This window comes from Aquarana catesbeiana, linkage group LG01, assembly GCF_042186555.1.
Source record: "Aquarana catesbeiana isolate 2022-GZ linkage group LG01, ASM4218655v1, whole genome shotgun sequence".
In the NCBI taxonomy this organism is placed as follows: Eukaryota; Metazoa; Chordata; class Amphibia; order Anura; family Ranidae; genus Aquarana; species Aquarana catesbeiana.
The window spans coordinates 761,913,399-761,932,487 of record NC_133324.1 but is presented as its reverse complement, the minus strand read 5'-3'; the positions used below and the strand labels follow the sequence as shown (position 1 = coordinate 761,932,487).

At 41.0% G+C, this 19,089-nt stretch overlaps 1 protein-coding gene across 1 annotated transcript in view; it reads left to right on the top strand.

Annotated features, from left to right (window-relative positions):
* TMEM192 (transmembrane protein 192) overlaps positions 1-15,847 on the top strand; it is a 134,049-nt gene extending 118,202 nt beyond the window's left edge. The window contains exons 5-6 of the mRNA XM_073606084.1: positions 1,092-1,194; positions 11,005-15,847. Coding sequence (XP_073462185.1) covers positions 1,092-1,194; positions 11,005-11,143 — 242 coding nt within the window. The 3' untranslated portion in view covers positions 11,144-15,847. The remainder of the gene's footprint in view (positions 1-1,091; positions 1,195-11,004) is intronic.
* The last annotated feature ends 3,242 nt before the right edge of the window (positions 15,848-19,089 follow it).

Below are 19,089 nucleotides of genomic sequence, written 5' to 3'. Positions count from 1 at the left end.
GTGTGCCGTACTCTGACCTTTCCTGTGTGCCGTACTCTGACCTTACCTGTGTGCCGTACTCTGACCTTACCTGTGTGCCGTACTCTGACCTTACCTGTGTGCCGTACTATAAGCTCCCTGTAACACAAGCTTAACACCAAAGCTCCATAGATGGATTAAAATTTGGTCTGTTCAGCAGGCATTTGCCGAATTTTCATCCATCTATGGCTGTTCCTGTTCATGAGAAGTCGATCAAATGATTGACTTCTCATGAAGTGGCTTGTTGGAACATTTTAATCAATGCAGGCAGCCATTTAGCTGTAGCGCTGATCAGTGTGTTCTGGCGGTGGGGGAGTCCCACTTTCAGAATACAATGACACAGCTGGGAGGGTTCCTGCATTACCTCAAATATGTGGATGGGGGAATCGATTCAGTTTTTTTTGTTCGGCTCTCTGGCTGAACCAAAAAAACTGAGCCATGTGTGGCCAGCTTAAAGTAGAACTATAGGCAATGTTTTTATTATTTTGGATAGAGTGAGTATCCCATTATGGAGATTTAACTTCACTTCCTGTACCATAGCTAAACAGGAAGTGAGAAGAAAAAACCTGCAAATTAAGGGAATTCTTTGCGGATCCCCAGGTCACCAGAGCTAGTATCCACATTGGAAGAGTTCACCTCTATTCTTTTTGTAGGGACAACCTAAAAGTGGGGTTTTCTTTTACTTTCACTTTCAATGATAATGGTAAACAGGACAAATAGAGTGGCTGAATCTCTTTAATGGGGGGCACCGACCACAATAAAAAAAAAAAAAATGGACAAGTGTTCTAATCCCTCTTGAATCTATCAAAAACTTAAGTTTTTTTTGCCTTTTAGTTATACTTTAACCCTTCGTAATGCAAACTTAACAAAAGGGCATGGTCACCTGTTCTGCTTCAGGATTCATTGCATTTATAACGATATTACCAAAATATATTTACATATATTTGTCAAAATATGCTAGTACTGAGGTCCTGGTATCTATTGTTTAAAAAAAAAAATGTACAGCAAAATAACATGGACCAATATACATATACACTGTAGCTTTAATATTTTGACTTTCTTCTTTTTTGTAGTGCATATATGCAAGTTTAATAGAAGGAAACTTGATGCAGATATTATTGAACAACGAAGGAAGACTGACCGTGCGCCCGAACCCTTACCAGGGATTGGATTCAGGTAAGTAGCTTCACAAACTTTTCTATGGCTTGAACCTGCTGTGGTCATGAAATTCTGGATCAAAAATTTGACCTCTGTAGAATTTTGCTTGCAAAAAAAATGTTTCTGTACGTATATTTTTAATTTTTATTCAGTCTAACAAACTTGCAGATATACCTGTCGCCAGCCTTATTTTGGGGAAACCCATAGCAGGCACCTGGGAATATAATTGGTTGACCAGGGATACCTGTACAGTGTGCTTCTGCAACATGCAATCATTATAGGCCAAATTGGGCAATGAAAATCTCATGTAAATACTTAGCGAAAGCATGGTACATTCACTCCTGTTCTGTGTTTGTTTTTTTTTTTTTTTCTTTCAACCCAGAGGGTTGAATGAAAAACTGACAGATTGCCGTACCAACACAAGTGATGTTGATGCAGCAATGTCCCCCGCTGTGCTATTGTATTCTGACAGGGGGACACACTGATCAGAGCCCACAGCCATTGGCTGCCAGGATTGATCGAATTCTGGTTCTCCACCATTCCCATTCGACAGAAGCGATTTGTGACACTCGCTTCTGTCTGACAGGCAGCTGTACACACTAACTGAATGTCAGTTGGTTCCTACTGAACCGGCTGATTTTCAAATCGTGTGTACCCAGCATAAGTCGATTTAGTTTTTTTGAGTTTTTATGGTTTACAACTAGGCTGACCTCAGTCATTTTTAACTTATAGATTTGCAAAGATGAATTCCATGTCCAGCAACCTATGACTAGACATGGATGTTCTTACAGTATATAATGCTTTAGCAAGGCTTGGGCCAAAATTAATCATATACAACATTAGATACCATTGCTTTTGCTGTCAGATTTTCCAACTTCGACCACTAGGCATGTAATTAAGGTATATTTACTGGAGGTATTTGGGGAATTTTATTAGGCACTATACAACAGCAGGGTATCCTACTCTGAGGAGTCCCTGGATAGATTCTTCGACACCATTGATCTACCAAGCATTTCAAATGATAAAAGGGTGGCTTTGGAAGGCCCATTAACTTTGGATGAGTTAAGAAATGCAGTATCCCATCTACCTAATAATAAAGCACCAGGACCAGATGGTCTTACAGGGGAAATATATAAAAAGCATCCCTCAAATTTTCCACTCGCATTTTGCGAGTGGAAAATGGGGGTTGGCAAGGAGCTGGGCTGCCTGGGAGTGGGGGGGCGAGCACCACCGGCAAGCGGGGTTGACCGGGAGCCGTTCTCCCGGTGAAAGAGTGCAAGGAGTTAGAGGAGAGCCGCGAGCGGTAAAACACGCTGGAACAGCTGACATTGAAACTGTCTCCGCCCTGCTCACTCTCACACAGCCCCGCCTCCTCCTAACCCTGCTCCTGTAATAGAATGCGGGTCCAATGCTGGGATGCATTCTGTCTATTACAGACGCGGGGTTAGGAGGAGGCGGGGCTGTGTGAGAGTGAGCAGAGCGGAGACAGTTTCAATGTCAGCTGTTGTAGCGTGTTTTACCGCTCGCGGCTCCCCTCTAACTCCAGTCACGATCCGGCCACCCCTCTCACTTCCTCCGCCCTGGCAAGGCTGCAATGGGGGCACTGTAAGGCTGCAATTTAAGGCTGCAATGGGGGCACTGTAAGGCTGCAATGTGGGGCACTGAAAGGCTGTAACCCTAACTGTATTTATCATTATTTCTTATGGGCATTTATATAGCACAACAATTTACACAACGCTTTACAATATGTACATACACATCAGTCTCTGCCCTCCTAAAAGCTTACAATATTAGGTCCCTATTTCATATGTGTACATACACACTAGAGCCAAATTGGGCAGGAACCAATTAACCTACCAGCAGGTTTTTGAAGTGTGGGAGTAGAGCTGTACGATTCTGGCCAAAATGAGAATCACGATTTTTTTGCTTAGAGTAAAAAGATCACAATTCTTGCGACGTAAAATCTTTCACATTATACAAAAAAAAAAATGGGTTACCTAAAGGTTAGTTTTTTATTTTTATTTTTTTTCACTCTCACACAGCCTCCTCCTAACCCCACTCCTGTAATAGACAGAACGCGGGTCCATTGCTGGGATGCATTCGGTCTATTACAGACGCGAGGTTAGGAGGAGGCGGGGCTGTGTGAGAGTAAGCAGTGCGGAGACAGTTTCAATGTCGGCTGTTACAGCGTGTTTTACCGCTCGTGGCTCCCCTCTAACTCCAGTTACGATCCGGCCACCCCTCTCACTTCCTCCGCCCTGTCAAGGCTGCAATGGGAGCACTGTAAGGCTGCAATGGGAGCACTGTAAGGCTGCAATGTGGGGCACTGTAAGGCTGCAATAGGAGCACTGTAAGGCTGCAATGTGGGGCACTGTAAGGCTGCAATAGGAGCACTGTAAGGCTGCAATGTGGGGCACTGTAAGGCTGCAATGTGGGGCACTGTAAGGCTGCAATGTGGGGCACTGTAAGGCTGCAATGTGGGGCACTGTAAGGCTGCAATGTGGGGCACTGTAAGGCTGCAATGTGGGGCACTGTAAGGCTGCAATGTGGGGCACTGTAAGGCTGCAATGTGGGGCACTGTAAGGCTGCAATGTGGGGCACGGTGAGGCTGCAATGCGGGGCACGGTGAGGCTGCAATGCGGGGCACGGTGAGGCTGCAATGCGGGGCACGGTGAGGCTGCAATGCGGGGCACGGTGAGGCTGCAATGCGGGGCACGGTGAGGCTGCAATGCGGGGCACGGTGAGGCTGCAATGCGGGGCACGGTGAGGCTGCAATGCGGGGCACGGTGAGGCTGCAATGCGGGGCACGGTGAGGCTGCAATGCGGGGCACGGTGAGGCTGCAATGCGGGGCACGGTGAGGCTGCAATGCGGGGCACGGTGAGGCTGCAATGCGGGGCACGGTGAGGCTGCAATGCGGGGCACGGTGAGGCTGCAATGCGGGGCACGGTGAGGCTGCAATGCGGGGCACGGTGAGGCTGCAATGTTGGGCACGGTGAGGCTGCAATGTTGGTCACAGTTCACGCTGCATTGATGGGTGCTGAGGGGAAATGATAAAGTTATTGTTAAAATTTATTTTTGTAACTTAATTCTGCATAAAACATTTAAGTGTCATTTCATGAGCTAATTTATGATGGCGTGATTAGGGGCAGGGTAAGGGTTGGGTGGGACAACTGGTGGCGAGTAACACTTGAGACCTGGCTAGTAGTAGATGTATTTTAAAATGAATCCATTGTGACCAATCAGGCTTTATTCCTAATAGATCCACAGCAAATAATATCCGACGGTTATTCCTAAATTTACAACTTCCAACAGATAACATGGGAAATAGAGCCATAATGTCACTCGACGTGGCTAAAGCATTCAACAGCATAGAGTGGGTCTTTTTGTGGAAATGCTTAAAATGTTATGGGTTTGGCCCCAGACCTATTAAATTGATACAACTTTTGTATGACTCCCCAAGTGCAAGAGTACAGGTTAATGGATGTGTATCGGCCCCCTTTTCATTGTCCAGAGGGACGAGGCAGTGTCCCTTATCCCCGCTTCTTTTTGCTCTGGCCATTGAACCAGTGGCGGAGGCTATTAGTTCCTCTACAAATATTGTGGGATTTTTTAGATCTACGGGTGAAGATAAGATAGCACTTTATACGGACGATACTCTAGTGTTTCTGGGGCACCCGGTCCCATCTCTGTTTGCAGTCCTTAATAGACATGTATGGATCCTTCTCAGGATTCAATACCAATCCATGCCAGAAGTTGGCCTTGGTTACATCATTTATATATTTGGGTGTGGTAATTGCACCGAATGTTATAGAATATACAGATAGGTACATACTCCCTCTTATTGCTAAATTTAGACAACAGAGTAAAACGTGGAGTAAATTTCCATGGTCTATGGTGGGGAGAGCGAATTTGGTGAAGATGGTGTGGATGCCCCAGATACTATATGGTTGATGTTACGATTATTTAGGACTATTGATTCGGTTTTTAGGGATCTCGTGTGGAAGGGTGGAAAATTTAGAATTAGATTTGAAATATTACAACAGCCCATAGATAAGTTGGAATTGCAATACCAAAAGTATCTTTATACTTTATTACTTTTATAGCATTAAAACTAGAACATTGGCATGGAAGACCCTACACAGAAGATAATAGTATCCCAATTTTAAAAAAATATCCTTTAGTTCAACTAATAGTAGCTCACCATTTTTATAATAAAATGGGGTTCCCTACTTTCTACTTGATCCATAGGATATGGGAAGCAGTGTGAAATATCACTCAGCATAGGGGGTATACGAAACATATGCCCATATGGGATAACTTTTGTCTTTATGAATTGAATAGACTCTCAGAATTTCCAGATTGGAAAAAGGCGGGCATAATATTTTTGTATCAGTTATATGAAGGGGATGTTCTACTTCCCTTTGATATATTAAAGGAACGCTATCAGTTAACGAATAGCAATTTTTACCAATATCTTCAAATATGTCATGCATTACAAATTCAAAGCTCAAAAATCCAATTACAGTATGAACACTCTAAAATACTAACAAAGGCAACCTCGGCTGCCTGTACGAAACAAGGATTAATAGGAGATCTTTACTCCAACTTAAAAATGATAGAGAACACTGAAAAACATAAAAATAGTTTTCCTTGGTGGCAAGGTGACAGATCTAGATAAGGTGGACTGGACACGAGCCTTGGAAATACTTCCCAGGTTATCTCTCTCGCCCTCTCAAAGGCTATCTCAGCGTTTTATTATGCATAGGGCTCATACCCCACAAAAACTCTATGCTTGGGGGGGAAAAAACATAACACCGTTATGCCTGCGAGGCTCTTTATTTAATGGTTCTCTTCTCCACATGCTCTGGCGATGTCCAAAGCTCCATAGTTACTGGGAAAAAATATTCATAACTTTAACCGCTTCCTGACCAACCGCCACAGTTATACTGCGGCAGGTTGGCTCCCCTGCGCTTTCCTTTTCTGTTCTGACAGGAGTGACAGATCGTGTATTCCTATTAGCTAGGAACCACAATCCGTCACTTCCTTCAGTCAGTCCCCTCCCCCTTCAGTTAGAATGCACCTCCCAGGGAACACAGTTAACCCCTCAATCGCCCCCTAGTGTTAACCCCTTCACTGCCAGTGACACTTTTACAATAATCAATGCAATTTTATAGCATTGATCGCTGTATTGATGCCAATGGTCCCAAAAAGGTGTCAAAATTGCCCGCTGTGTCCGCCATAATGTCGCAGTCATGATAAAAATCGCAGATCGCCGCCATTACTAGTAAAATAAATAAATAAAAATGCTATAAATCCCCTATTTTGTAGACGCTATAACTTTTGCACAAACCAATCAATATACGCTTATTGCGATTTTTTTTTTTTTTTTTTTTTCCCCAAAAATATGTAGAAATAGAATACATATCGGCCTAAACTGAGGAAAAAATATTTTTTTTTATATATATTTTTTGGGGGATATTTATTATAGCAAAAAATAACGCGTTTTTTTTTTCAAAATTGGCGCTCTTTTTTTTGTTTATAGCGCAAAAAAAAAATTTTGTTTGGGTACAACATCGCATGACCACGCAATTGTCAGTTAAAGCGACGCAGTGCCGAATCGCAAAAAGTGCTCTGGTCAGGAAGGGGGTAAATTTCTTCCGGGGCTGAAGTGGTTACATTTATTATGCTCCACTGAGATAACCGGGACATCCAAACTTGCACTACTGGGAATAATATCTAATGGAGTATTACCAGTAGAGATGTACACTATGTGGCTAGGATCTCTATACTTGGCACGTAAAGTTATTCTACAAAAATGGTTATCTACTGATCCTCCAACCCATAAACAATGGGTTAAGAAACTTAACTATATACTTAAAAGACAAAACTTAACATATAAGCATAGAGGTACACCCCAAAGGTTTGGTAAAATATGGTTATTGTGGTTAGAACCTAGTAATGAATTTTATGATGGTTCATCTAGTAGACAGGAGTAAAGGTAGTGGAGACAAATGGGAGTAAAGAGCTGAGGTAGAAGGGTGAGGAGTAGATGAGAAGAGAAGAAATTTAATATGTAAAAGAGATAATTTGAAGCTACATAGAGGAAGCTACCATAGTCTGACAGTTCTTAAGGGAGCTTAATTTGATGAGTAAATTGTATTTATGCTCCTATTATGCTTTGATTATTATACTTTAAGTTACTTTAATACGGGAAGTGCAAGGTTTGATGTTTTGTGTTTTTTTTATATATTATTTGTTTGTATGTAGAATTATAAAAATAAAAAAAATTATTTGATTTAACCACTTCTGGACCACCACACGCCAATATATGTGCTAACTTTGACAGGGGATATCGTTGTTTTAGCAGCAGCTGCCATAACCCTGGTATCCTCGTGTTCGGCCGGCGGTCCAGTTTCTGATAAGAGTGGTCTCTTCATGGGATTCGCTGCAAGATCACTTTTATCGGTGGCGGGAGAGGGGCCCCCCTCCTGCCACGCTCCGGCGCCCTCCGCCGCTTACCGGGTCTGTCTGCAGCAGCGGAGGCAATCGGATCTTCACCCTGGCTGGGCATGGAGACGAGTGAGGGGAAGATGGCCCCCACTCGTCTCCATAATGATGCAGGGTCAAAACGTCACTTCCGCCCAGAGCTCTTAAAGGGCCATTTTTTTTTTTCAATTATTTTTTTAAATGACACTTTTTTTTTTTTTTTTTTGCATTTAAGTGTAAATATGAGATCTGAGGTCTTTTTTGCCCCCAGATCTCACATTTAAGAGGTCCTGTCATGCTGGGATGTTTACATTCCTTGTAATAGGAATAAAAGTGAAGCTTTTTTTTTTTTTTTAACAGTGTTTAAAAAAAAAAAAAAAAAAAAAATGGTAAAATGAAAAAAAATGTCTAAACGCGCCTCGTCCCGCCGGGTTCGCGTGCAGACGTGAACACATACGTGAGTAGTGCCCGCATATGAAAACCGTGTTCAAACCACACGTGAGGTATTGCCACGATTGGTAGAGCGAGAGCAATAATTCTAGCCCTAGATCTCTTCTGTAACCTAAAACATGCAAACTGTAGAGTTTTTTTAAACATCGCCTATGGAGATTTTTTGGGGTAAAGGTTTGTCGCCATTCCATGAGCGGGCGCAATTTAGAAGCGTAACATTATCTTTCACAATATAAAAAATATTGGGCTAACTTTACTCATTTTTTAATTCAATTAAGTGTATTTTTTTCCAAAAAAAGTGCGCTTGTAAGACTGCTGTGCAAATACGGTGTGACAAAGTATTGCAACGACCGCCATTTTATTCTCTAGGGTGTTAGTACCCCCAACATTATACATTTTTTTTTTCTAAGTCATTTTCTAGCAATAAAAACTGTTTTTAACTTGTAAACAACACATCTCAAAAAGAGGGTCGGTCCTTAAGTGGTTAAAGGTATATTTGCTTTTAGATATGACATTTTAGAGTAATGTTCTTCTGTACTATTTTTTTTTTTTTTTTAGTTTTGGCTGGACCTGAAACTATTTGTTATCTTTGAAATAAAGTTGATTAATTCTCTCCTTCTCCTTCTCCTATCCATGGTTATACACAGTTTCATGTGCACAATTCCTCCTGAAATTAAAACCCATTGATTCTCTCATTTTTTAGATGCCTTCTTTGACCAACCACATATATTTTTTTAACTGTTGCTCTGACGGATTTCCGCAGAAAGCAATATTCCATAGAAGAGATGTAATTCTGTTGGATACATTGTTTGCATGTGGAAAAATAGGTTTTCAAATGTTAGTTTAAAATTAAAGCTTAACATAAATATCTTGTGGCCATTAGTGTTACAATTTGCTACTACACACCATTCTAGAGATCATTAATTTATTCTAATTGGTCTTGCAGACCTGAACAGTACATTACATGGCATAATATATACATTAAGTAATATATCAACGCCATGGGAAGAATCCTATTTCAACATGTTAGAAAAACAAAAGGGTACAGTGCTATGTTTTATATTCAAGGAAGTTTATTTTTCAGAATAAACCTGGGCAAATCCGGGCTTCGGATCATGCCACTGGCTGCAGATTTTGAAGTGATGAGCTTGGTATACAGTAGGCAGGGGAGCACTGGGAGATCTGATCTAGGTAGACACCCAACCACCTAGCCGTTTCACAGGAAAGTGTTTCCACTGCTAAAAGAAAACTTGGTCACAGCAGCTGGGGAATGTGGTTACAGGGCATTGCCTTTTAAAGTGGTTGTAAACCCTCTGGGACCACTTTTACCTACAGGTAAGCCTAGATTAAGGCTTACCTGTAGGTGCAACAAATATCTCCTAAATATACACGTTTAGGAGATATTTGCAAAAGACTGGCACCGATACTGAGACTGCTGGGGAGCCGTTTTTCAAGCGCTTTACAGGTGCTATTTTTAGCCCAAAAGCGGCTGAAAAACGTCTCAGTGTGAAAGGGGTCTATGAATTTTCACCTTAAAAAAAAAAAAAAAAAAAAAGGCATCTTCTGTATGTTGATCTTGTTTGGTTCCCTTTTAACAAGTGTCCCAGTATGCTTACCAGAGCAGGAGGTATTGGAAAATCTTCCAATGGGGGCATCTGTTCTGGTGACAACTGTCTAAGACCCCTTTCACACTGGGGCGCTTTACAGGCGCTACAGCGCTAAAAATAGCACCTGCATAGCTCCTGTCTCTCCAGTCTGAAAGCCCTCCGGTGCGCTGGCAGGACTCTAAAAAAAAGTCCTGCAAGACGCATCTTTGGAGCGGTGAAGGAGCGGTGTATAACACCGCTCCTGCCTATTGAAATGAATGGGCACCGCTGCAGAACCGCCTGCAAAGCGCGGGCCGTTTGAACCCTTTTTCGGCCACTAGTGGGAGTTAAAACTGCCCCGCTAGCTGCCGAAAACCCAGCAAAAATGACGGTAAAGCGCTGCTAAAAATAGCGGCGCTTTACCGCCAACGGTGCCCACGCCCCAGTGTGAAAGGGGTCTAAGGGTAGATTAGCCTGCACTTTGGGAGATTCCTTTTTAGTTTGTTCTGTCTCTGGCACACGAAGTGAAAAGAACTTAAAAGTATTGTAGAGTACTGCCCATTCACTCACCTAACTCCGTTGCAGGTGCAGCCCCCTTTAACTCCTTTTCCCACCGCTCCCTGCTTCCTGGACACACATAGGAAGATAGGTTCCTCAGCTTCCCTTTCACAGCAGATCAGAGAGATTAACATACATCAGAGGTAGCTTGACAAGTGATCTGCAGCCAGGTAAGTGCCCCTCCACTCTCAGAGCCAGTTGGTGGGCAGCAAGGCTGCAGCCTTATAGCACCCAGCTTCTCTGGAAGATGCAGCTACTCTAGGGAGGACTAGCTACCATATTTCTGCAGTTTCAGGTGCCCCCCCAGTCTGGGATCCCTTCAGCAGTGTTATGTGTTATCCACCCTAGACTTCACTGAGAGGGAGGATGTTTATAAGGATAAGCACAAGTAGCTGTGTTCTCTTGTTTTATTGAAGTAGTGGTTCTCGACTTTGTTGCTATAGAGTCTTACAGAGACTATGCTATGCAGCTATGTTACCCTGATTGAGCTACAAAGACATTGCTGTGAAGAGTCCATGTTTGTGCAGCTTTCATAATGTTTTTTATTATTCTGCTATTGATTCTATTGCTATTGATGTGTCTGATCCTTTCATTATGGGCATATTCCATATAAAGTAGTTAGGGTCACTTTATTTAGCAAATGAAATGGCTGACTGTCAGTATAAGACATATTTAATTTATTTACACATCGTGTTTTCATGTATATGTACAATGTCCTAACATGGCAACTTTATATATATTTTATAGGTACAAATCAGATTTAGAAGAAGTGATTGAAAGACAAGGTGAAGAAATAGTTGCTCTTGAGCGTCATAGTGAACATGTTTGTAGGCTGCTACTCTCAGTGATGGAAGAGCTACGCGTTGCACAGGCATCACAGCAGTAAATCAAAACAGACTGAGGATTTTTTTTATTTCGGTGTCCTACTGAGTCTCATGGAGTTGATATTCAAGATCACAAATGATGGACTTATTTTCTGCTGCTCTGGGTTTTACAGTTTAGTGACTTTCTTGCTGGTGAACATCTCTCATGCTTATGTGCATGGCATGTAATTCTGTAAATGTACTCAAATAATTTTGTACTGGTGGGTGTCAAAAATATTTCACAGTATTATAGTCCTCTTTCTGAACGAATCAGTATTTTCAACTTCTAGAGCATCCAATACTGCTTTCTACACTGTGAATATGGAGACACATTTGCTGTATAGGTAAAGTGCAAACATGTGACTGGAAAAAGGAAACTTGTATTTCTGTACTTACGGCTCATTTTAGTACTGGCACCAATTTGGTGCAATATTCAAAGGCTGGGGAATTTAGATGTGGTTATAGAAGTGTGTGGTCTGTCCATAGTGCTCAGATTTGATCCTATCAATAGATGACCAAACCTGCTGCTGAACATGCTTCCCTCAGCTGGGAATAGGTGACTGTCTTATCTGTAAGGGTATGGACAGCTTACAGCCACTATCCCTGAATTAAATGTTTTCTTGCAAAAATTAGTTTTTGCCAACCACTCCTGCCACCCACACTGCCAATTGATTTGACTGAACCCCCCCCCCCCCCCCCCCAAAAAAAAAAAAAAACAGCTGCCCGAAGGCTCCTAAGACACAAACTAATGGGAGGATATTTGTCAGGTTCTTGGTTTCCACTGAGCCCATTGGTTTCTGCCACTGACTCTTGCATCACTAGAGAATACAGTGTTCTTGTTATGCACAGCAGCGTGTGATAATGGGTTCCAGTGTGTCGGAATGCGCTTTGCTGTGCAAAAGGTGCAACATGCCCTTCCTTTTTTTTTTTTTTTTTTTTTTTTTTTCTTTTTTCTTTTTTCTTTTTTCAGCGTGTTGATGTGAACTGATAACATGAAAAGTCAAATTGCCTTGTTCTTGCACTAGGACTGCACTGGGATGTGTTGTCCCACCAGCTAATGTGAATGGACCCTTAAATTGTATGTAAGCCAGAAGCTGTTTTGTATACAGTAGAGATGGGTTGAAAACTGGGTAGAGTTACACCTTTTGGTTGTTCTAGCGACCGAATACAAAATTTTTACGCTGTAACCAGATCAAGAGATCTGGGTGAATTTTATAGGGACACTTGTGACAACTATCTAAGAGGAGAGGTTTCCCTTTCACTTTGTGGTAAAGCTAAGTTCCTTTTTTTTTTTTTTTTTTTTGCCGAGTTATATTGGTTCAGCTTGGAGCTATCAAGTATGCATATTTCCTACCTGGCTCATTTCTGTGGAAGCGGAGAATCACCTTAGCTGCTGCTTCTACAGCAGGGATCCTCAAACTACGGCCCTCCAGCTGTTGCAGAATTACACATCCCATGAGGCATTGTAAAGCTCTGACATTCACAGACATGACTAGGCATGATGGGAACTGTAGTTCCTGAACAACTGGAGGGCCGTAGTTTGAAGACCCCTGTTCTACAGTGATCTTCATTTCTCTTCTGGGTCTTATGCTGAGCAGCTGTCCTGCTGAATAGTAACCACAGGGGATCGTTTGCTTGGCACAGCTGTCATTCAGAGAGCGCTTTGCATTTTCTCAAAGCATGGAAAGGGTTTCTGTTTGATTGGACAAGGTGGAAAGGTGGGATGGTGAGGTCATGATCTTCACCTTGACCAATCAGAAAATGCCGTAACCACTTACGGACCGCCCGCCGTCACTAGCTACCATAACCCCAGTATCCTCTTCTTCAGCAGGCACAAGGTCACTTTCATCGGCTGCGGGAGAACGTCCCTCCTGCCGCGCTCTGGTGCCCTCCGGCGCTTACGGAGCCGTTGTTAGTGGCAAAAGTGATCGGGTCCTCTTCTGTGTGTGGTATAGAGATGAGTGAGGGGAAGATGGCCCCCACCCGTCTCCATGCCATTGCACGTCAAAACGTCACTTCCGCCTATAGCTCTTAGAGACATTTTTTAAATTTATTTTTTTCTTCAAATGACCTTTTCATTTTTTTATTTTTTGTTTTTTATTTTTTTTTATTGCATTTTACTGTAAATTTGAGATCTGAGGTCCTTTTGATCCCAGATCTTTTATTTAAGAGGTCCTGTCATGCCTTTTTTCTATTACAAGGGATGTGTTCATTCCTTGTAATAGGAATAAAAGTGAAACATTTTTTTAAAAGAACAGTGTAAAAATAAAAGATAAAATAAATAGGAAAACATATTTTTTTTAAACGCGCCCTGTCCTGCCGAGTTGTGCAGAAGCGAACGCATACATAAGCAGCGCCCGCATATGAAAACGGTGTTCAAACCACACATGTGAGGTATTGCCATGATCGTTAGAGCGAGCGCAATAATCCTAGCCCTGCTCTGTAACTCAAAACATGCAACCTGTAGAATTTTTTAAACGTCACCTATGGAGATTTTTAAGGGTAAAAGTTTGTCGCCATTCCACAAGCAGGCGCAATTTTGAAGCGTGACATGTTGGGTAGCAATTTACTCGGCGTAACATTATTTTTCACAATATAAAAAAAATTGGACCAACTTTACTGTTTTATTTTTTAATGCAAAAAAGTGTATTTTTTCCCAAAAAAGTGTGCTTGTAAGACCGCTGCGCACATACGGTGTGACAGAGTATTGCAACGACCGCCATTTTATTTTCTAGGGTGTTAGAACCCCCAAACATTATTTTTTTTTCCTAAGTAATTTTCTAGCAAAAAAAAATGTTTTTTAATTTGTAAACACCAAATCTCAGAAAGAGGCTTGATCCTTAAGTGGTTAATAGAGAAAAGTGCAAGGCGTTCTATGAATGGCAGCCATGCCAAGCAGGCGGCCCCATGTGTTTTCTATGTAGTAGGAAAACCGCTTGTCACTGGACCCAGAAAAGAGCGAGGATCACTGTAGTAGCAGAAACTTAGTCATTCTCTTAATTCACAGGAATGGCCAGGTATGGTATATGCATACTTACAATGGTCCAAAAAAAAATAAAAGGAAAAAAAATACCTGAAATAAGGCTCCAGTACAGTAAGTAAATGAGAAATCTTCCCAAAGGAAAGACAAATTAAACCAACTGGTGTTTACTCTACCATGCAATATACAAAAATAAAATAAACATTTGGGCTATACATGCCTTTTAAGCCTTTTAATAAGTTTTGTGAATATTCTAATTAGTCCAGACTATATCAGGTATGAACTGTAATAGAACTTTGCCAAGAAGCATTAACTGTTTTATTTTCTAGTTCTTTTATTTTGTTTGCTGTAACAGTTTTCTTTTATAATTATATACTTACATTCATAAAATTGTGAGCATAGTGTTCCCTAGTTTAAAAAAACAAAATATTTATATATGTGTTCTTGGCGTAGTTGGACTAGTTGAGGTTGATAATCATCCTCAATAAATGAATACAGGCTTTCTTGTTTTTCTTGTTTTTTCTTTTTTTATCTTTTTTTCTACAACTGTAACAGATCTACTACTGCTATACCAAGCATGCACCACCTTGAGTGAATTGTCAATTAGGAATGCTAAGGCTGGTCACAAAATTCATGAGCAGTGCACTTGGTACTTATGAATGAATGACCTGCAACACTAATTAATCAAGGAGCGTTTCCAGAATGCTGGAAATTCACTTGTGACTATTCTTCAGCAAATCTTCCAATCCTTGTACTCCACGTGCCCCTTATCAAGAGTGGTGACAGTAGCCAGGAATCTACAGTCTACAAATAAAAAAAAAAAAGACCTTGCGTCTATTTGACACATCTGAGCCCCAACTCAAATACCTCAAAAATAAAAAAAGAAATGACTACGTCTCACTATTGGCAGAGACTTATCAAGTGCAGAAAATCTTTGCATAGTGGCTTATCTACTGAGAAAGAATGGTTTGACTGCAGGCTAACCATTCAAGTGTTGACCTTTTTTAATCTTCTATAGAAAAACTGAAGCCATGGTGTGAATTTATTGTTTTCAATTAATTGCGTAGATTTCTAAAATCTGTCCCTTGCCTATGCCAGTCTGCAAATTTCAGCCTTAATTTTCTTCTCTAGGCTAAAATTTTAACATAAACCCCTTTCCCCTGGGCAACAACTCCCTTGTACCACTCAAATATGTGCCATTTTATTTACATGTAAGATGCCACCCACACCAGTATTATTTCAGGCGCCCGTAGATAGTCCAGTAATGTTCTAAGGGTATCTCTTGAACATTCTGGTGAAAATATTTGGGTTTCAAATGAGAATTTAAAAAAAAAGGTATCAATCATGGATTTGTTTTTTAGCCCTCCAAACAATGTGGCTATCCTCTCCAAATTCCCGTGCCTGCTGATAACCTGATTCTAGCGGTCATCTTGAGGCGCAAACCAAGTGTGAACAGCTACTCAAACTGCATGTTTAAACCTGATGTCTGGAGAGTTACAGCAGTAGCAGACTTTTCACTTTGAAAAAAGAACTTTATTGCTGCTAGTTCTGATGTGTGAAGTGTTTCTATTTTACTACTATGGATAAACAAATCTATAGTCTTCTAGAGTTCTATCCCAGAGTCAATTGTCTGTTGAAATAAGATGATGAATAATAAAATGCATTAGTTGCACATTTTGTATATCTGGTTTATCATTTATACAGTACGTAAATGTACAAACATAATAAATAAACTGCTTAAAAAATGTGCCGATGAGTGTGAATTTTACTTATACTGCATAGGGGCCCTAAAGTGTATGTAATCACAATGAAGTTCTTATATTTTACCTTTTGGTCTGCTATATATACAATTGAAAGCATTTTGTTATATATGCTGTTATTGTTATGAAAGCGTTTATGAGCGTTTATCGGCGTTTGGCTTTTTTTAGCGGTGAAAAATGGCACTTTGAACGCGAATTTCTGGCGTTCAGAAAAAAGGCCATAAACTCCACTGCTCATTAAAGCTAAAAAACGTCCATGTGTGCATGGACACATAGGATAACATAGAGTGGAGTTTATGGGTTTTTAAAAAAAAAAAATGCCAAAATGCCAATAAACTGCAGTTTATCAGCTCCAGTGTGCATGGAGCCTAAAAGTAGACCTATAATTTAAAAGGGAGGGTTTTAACCCCTATCAATTTTTTTTTTTTTCACAATTTGCACCCCATTGCAGAGAGAGAGGGTGAATCTCCTTGAAGGGGGCACAGACAGCAATAAAAGCTGAGAAGCATTCTAATCCCTGTCTACTCTATCCAAAACTAAAAAAAAGTTTTGCCTTGAATTATACTTTAACCACTTAAGGGCCGCCCACCATATATATATTGCTGCAGGGCGGCTCTACTGCATGAAACAACGTACCTGTATATGCAATAGATAGTGTGGGCACGCACGCCCGCTGCACGGTGGATGAGACGATGCATGTGTCCGGTGGATCCAATGTCCGCCGGACACCTGCAGTTGCTCCACAGGGAGGCAGAACGGGGATCTGCCTATGTAAATAATGCAGATCCCCATTCTGACAGGAGAGAACATGGATATGTCTGTTCCTAGTAATCAGGAACAGCGATCTGTGTTCTTCCTGTCAGTACTTCCCCCACACAGTAAGAAAGTACAAACCGTGAACACATTTAACCCTTTGATCACCCCTTTGTTACCCCCTTCCCTGCCAGTGTCATATTTTTTTATTTATTTTTTTTTTTTTTAGCACTGATCACTGTATTGTGTCACTCGTCCCCAAAAAGTGTCACTTGGAGTCAGATTTGTCCGTCGCAATGTTGCAGTCCCGCTAAAAATCGCTGATCGCCGCCATTACCAGTAAAAACAATAAAAAAATAAAAGTCCATAAATCTATCCTGTAGTTTGTAAAGGCTATAACTTTTGCGCAAACTAGTCAATATACGCTTATTGGGATTTTTTTTTTTACAAAAAATATATAGGCAGAATACATATTGGCCTAAATTTATGAAGACATTTTGTTTTATTAAAATTTTTTTTTTTGGATATGTATTCTAGTAGAAAGTAAAAAATATTGCTTTTTTCAAAATTGGCAGTCTTCTTTTGTTTACAGCGCAAAAAATAAAAAACGCAGAGGTGATCAAATACCACCAAAAGAAAGCTCAATTTGTGGAAAAAAAAACATTATTATTTTATATTATTATTATTATACAGGATTTATACAGTGCCAACACTTTACGCAGCGCTTTGCAACAGTCGGAAATACAATTACAATACAATACAGGAAGAATTGGAGGGCCCTGCTCGTTAGAGTTTACAGTCTAGGAGGGAGGTTCAAGTGATACGAAAGGGTAATAACTGTGGGGGATGAGCTGATAAAGAAAATAAAAGAACAGTTGTTAGATGGAGGCAGGATAGGCTTCTCTGAAGAGAAACGTTTTCAGGGATCGCCTAAAAGTAGATAGATTTGGAGATAGTCTGACAAATTGGGGTAGGGTATTCCAGAGGATGGGAGAGGCTCAGGAGAAGTCCTGGAGGCGAATATGGGAGGAGGTGATGAGGGAGCTAGAAAGTAGGAGGTCTTGGGAGGAACGATGAGGACAATTAGGTTGGTATTTTGAGACTAGGCTAGTGATGTAGTTGGGGGCCTAGTTGTGGATGGCTTTGTAACTTATTGTTAGTATTTTGAATTTAATTTGTTGGGTGAGTGACAGCCAATAGAGGGATCGGCAGAGAGGGGTAGCAGATGCTGAGCGGTTTGTAAGGTGGATGAGTTTTGCAGCAGAATTCATGATGGGCTGAAGGGGGGATAGTCTGTTTAAGAGTAAGCCAATGAGGAGGGAGTTGCAGTAATTGAGGCGAGAGATGACCAGGGAGTGAATCAGGAGCTTTGTGGTTTCATTGGTTAAGAAGGGATGACGTTTGGAGATGTTGAGGTGGCAAGCTTTGGAAAGTGATTGGATGTGGGGCTAAAAGAAGAGTTTAGAGTCCAGGATAATACTTAGCACTCTGGCGTGTGGGGTTGGGTGGATAGTTGTGCCAGAGAAGTCAGGGGAAGAGACATTTTGGAGGAGGAAATATGAGCTTGGTTTTGGACAAGTTGAGTTTGAGGAATTTACATCAGTTTTATTTATTACAGCGTTGCACGACCGTGCAATTGTCAGTTAAAGTAATGCAGTGCCGTATCACAAAAAATGGCCTGGTCATTAAGAGGGGAAAATCCTTCCAGGGCTGCAGTGATTAAAGCACATTTAAAAACAAGCAATTACAATATTGCAGCTCACCAAGCTTTAGATGATGTGGTTTCATTCATGCTCCTTTTTCAACTGGTGATCCTGTGAACACACCTTTTCATGGCTATACTCGCTTCTACATTGTATCTATGGAGGCAGGCATGATTGTCACACATGCTGGAGTTAAAAACATATCTCCCTTTTTTTTTTAATCTCAGGTACATGGTGGTTGATGAGATATAGGGGGTTATTTTACTAAAGGCAAACCCACTTTGCACTAAAAGTGCACTTAGAAGTGCAGTCGCTGTAGATCCGAGGAGAATAAAAATCAGTATTTAGCTTGCACATGATTGGATAATAAAATCAGCAGAGCTTCCCCTCATTTCAGATCTACCCCTCAGATCTACAGCGACTGCACTTCCAAGTGCACTTGTAGTGCAAAGTCGATTTGCTTTTCGTAAATAACCCCCAAAGTTTACAAAATAAAAATGGCATTCATTTTGCTATATTTTATAACGGACAAAGCTACCCAATTTCTGGCAAGAGCAACAGATATTTTCTATACTTGGTGAAAATGTTCCTAGTCTGAAAGATAAAAAAAATTGAGTTTCCAAATCTCATAGCAATACATACGTAAATGTTTGCTGTGGGGTTTAACATTAATACTGTGTTTAGCCAAGTGGAGACTAGAAACAAAGCTCTTTAATATAATCTGAGAAGCACATCTCCAGGGGTTGGACAAAAACATGGAAACACTACATGAT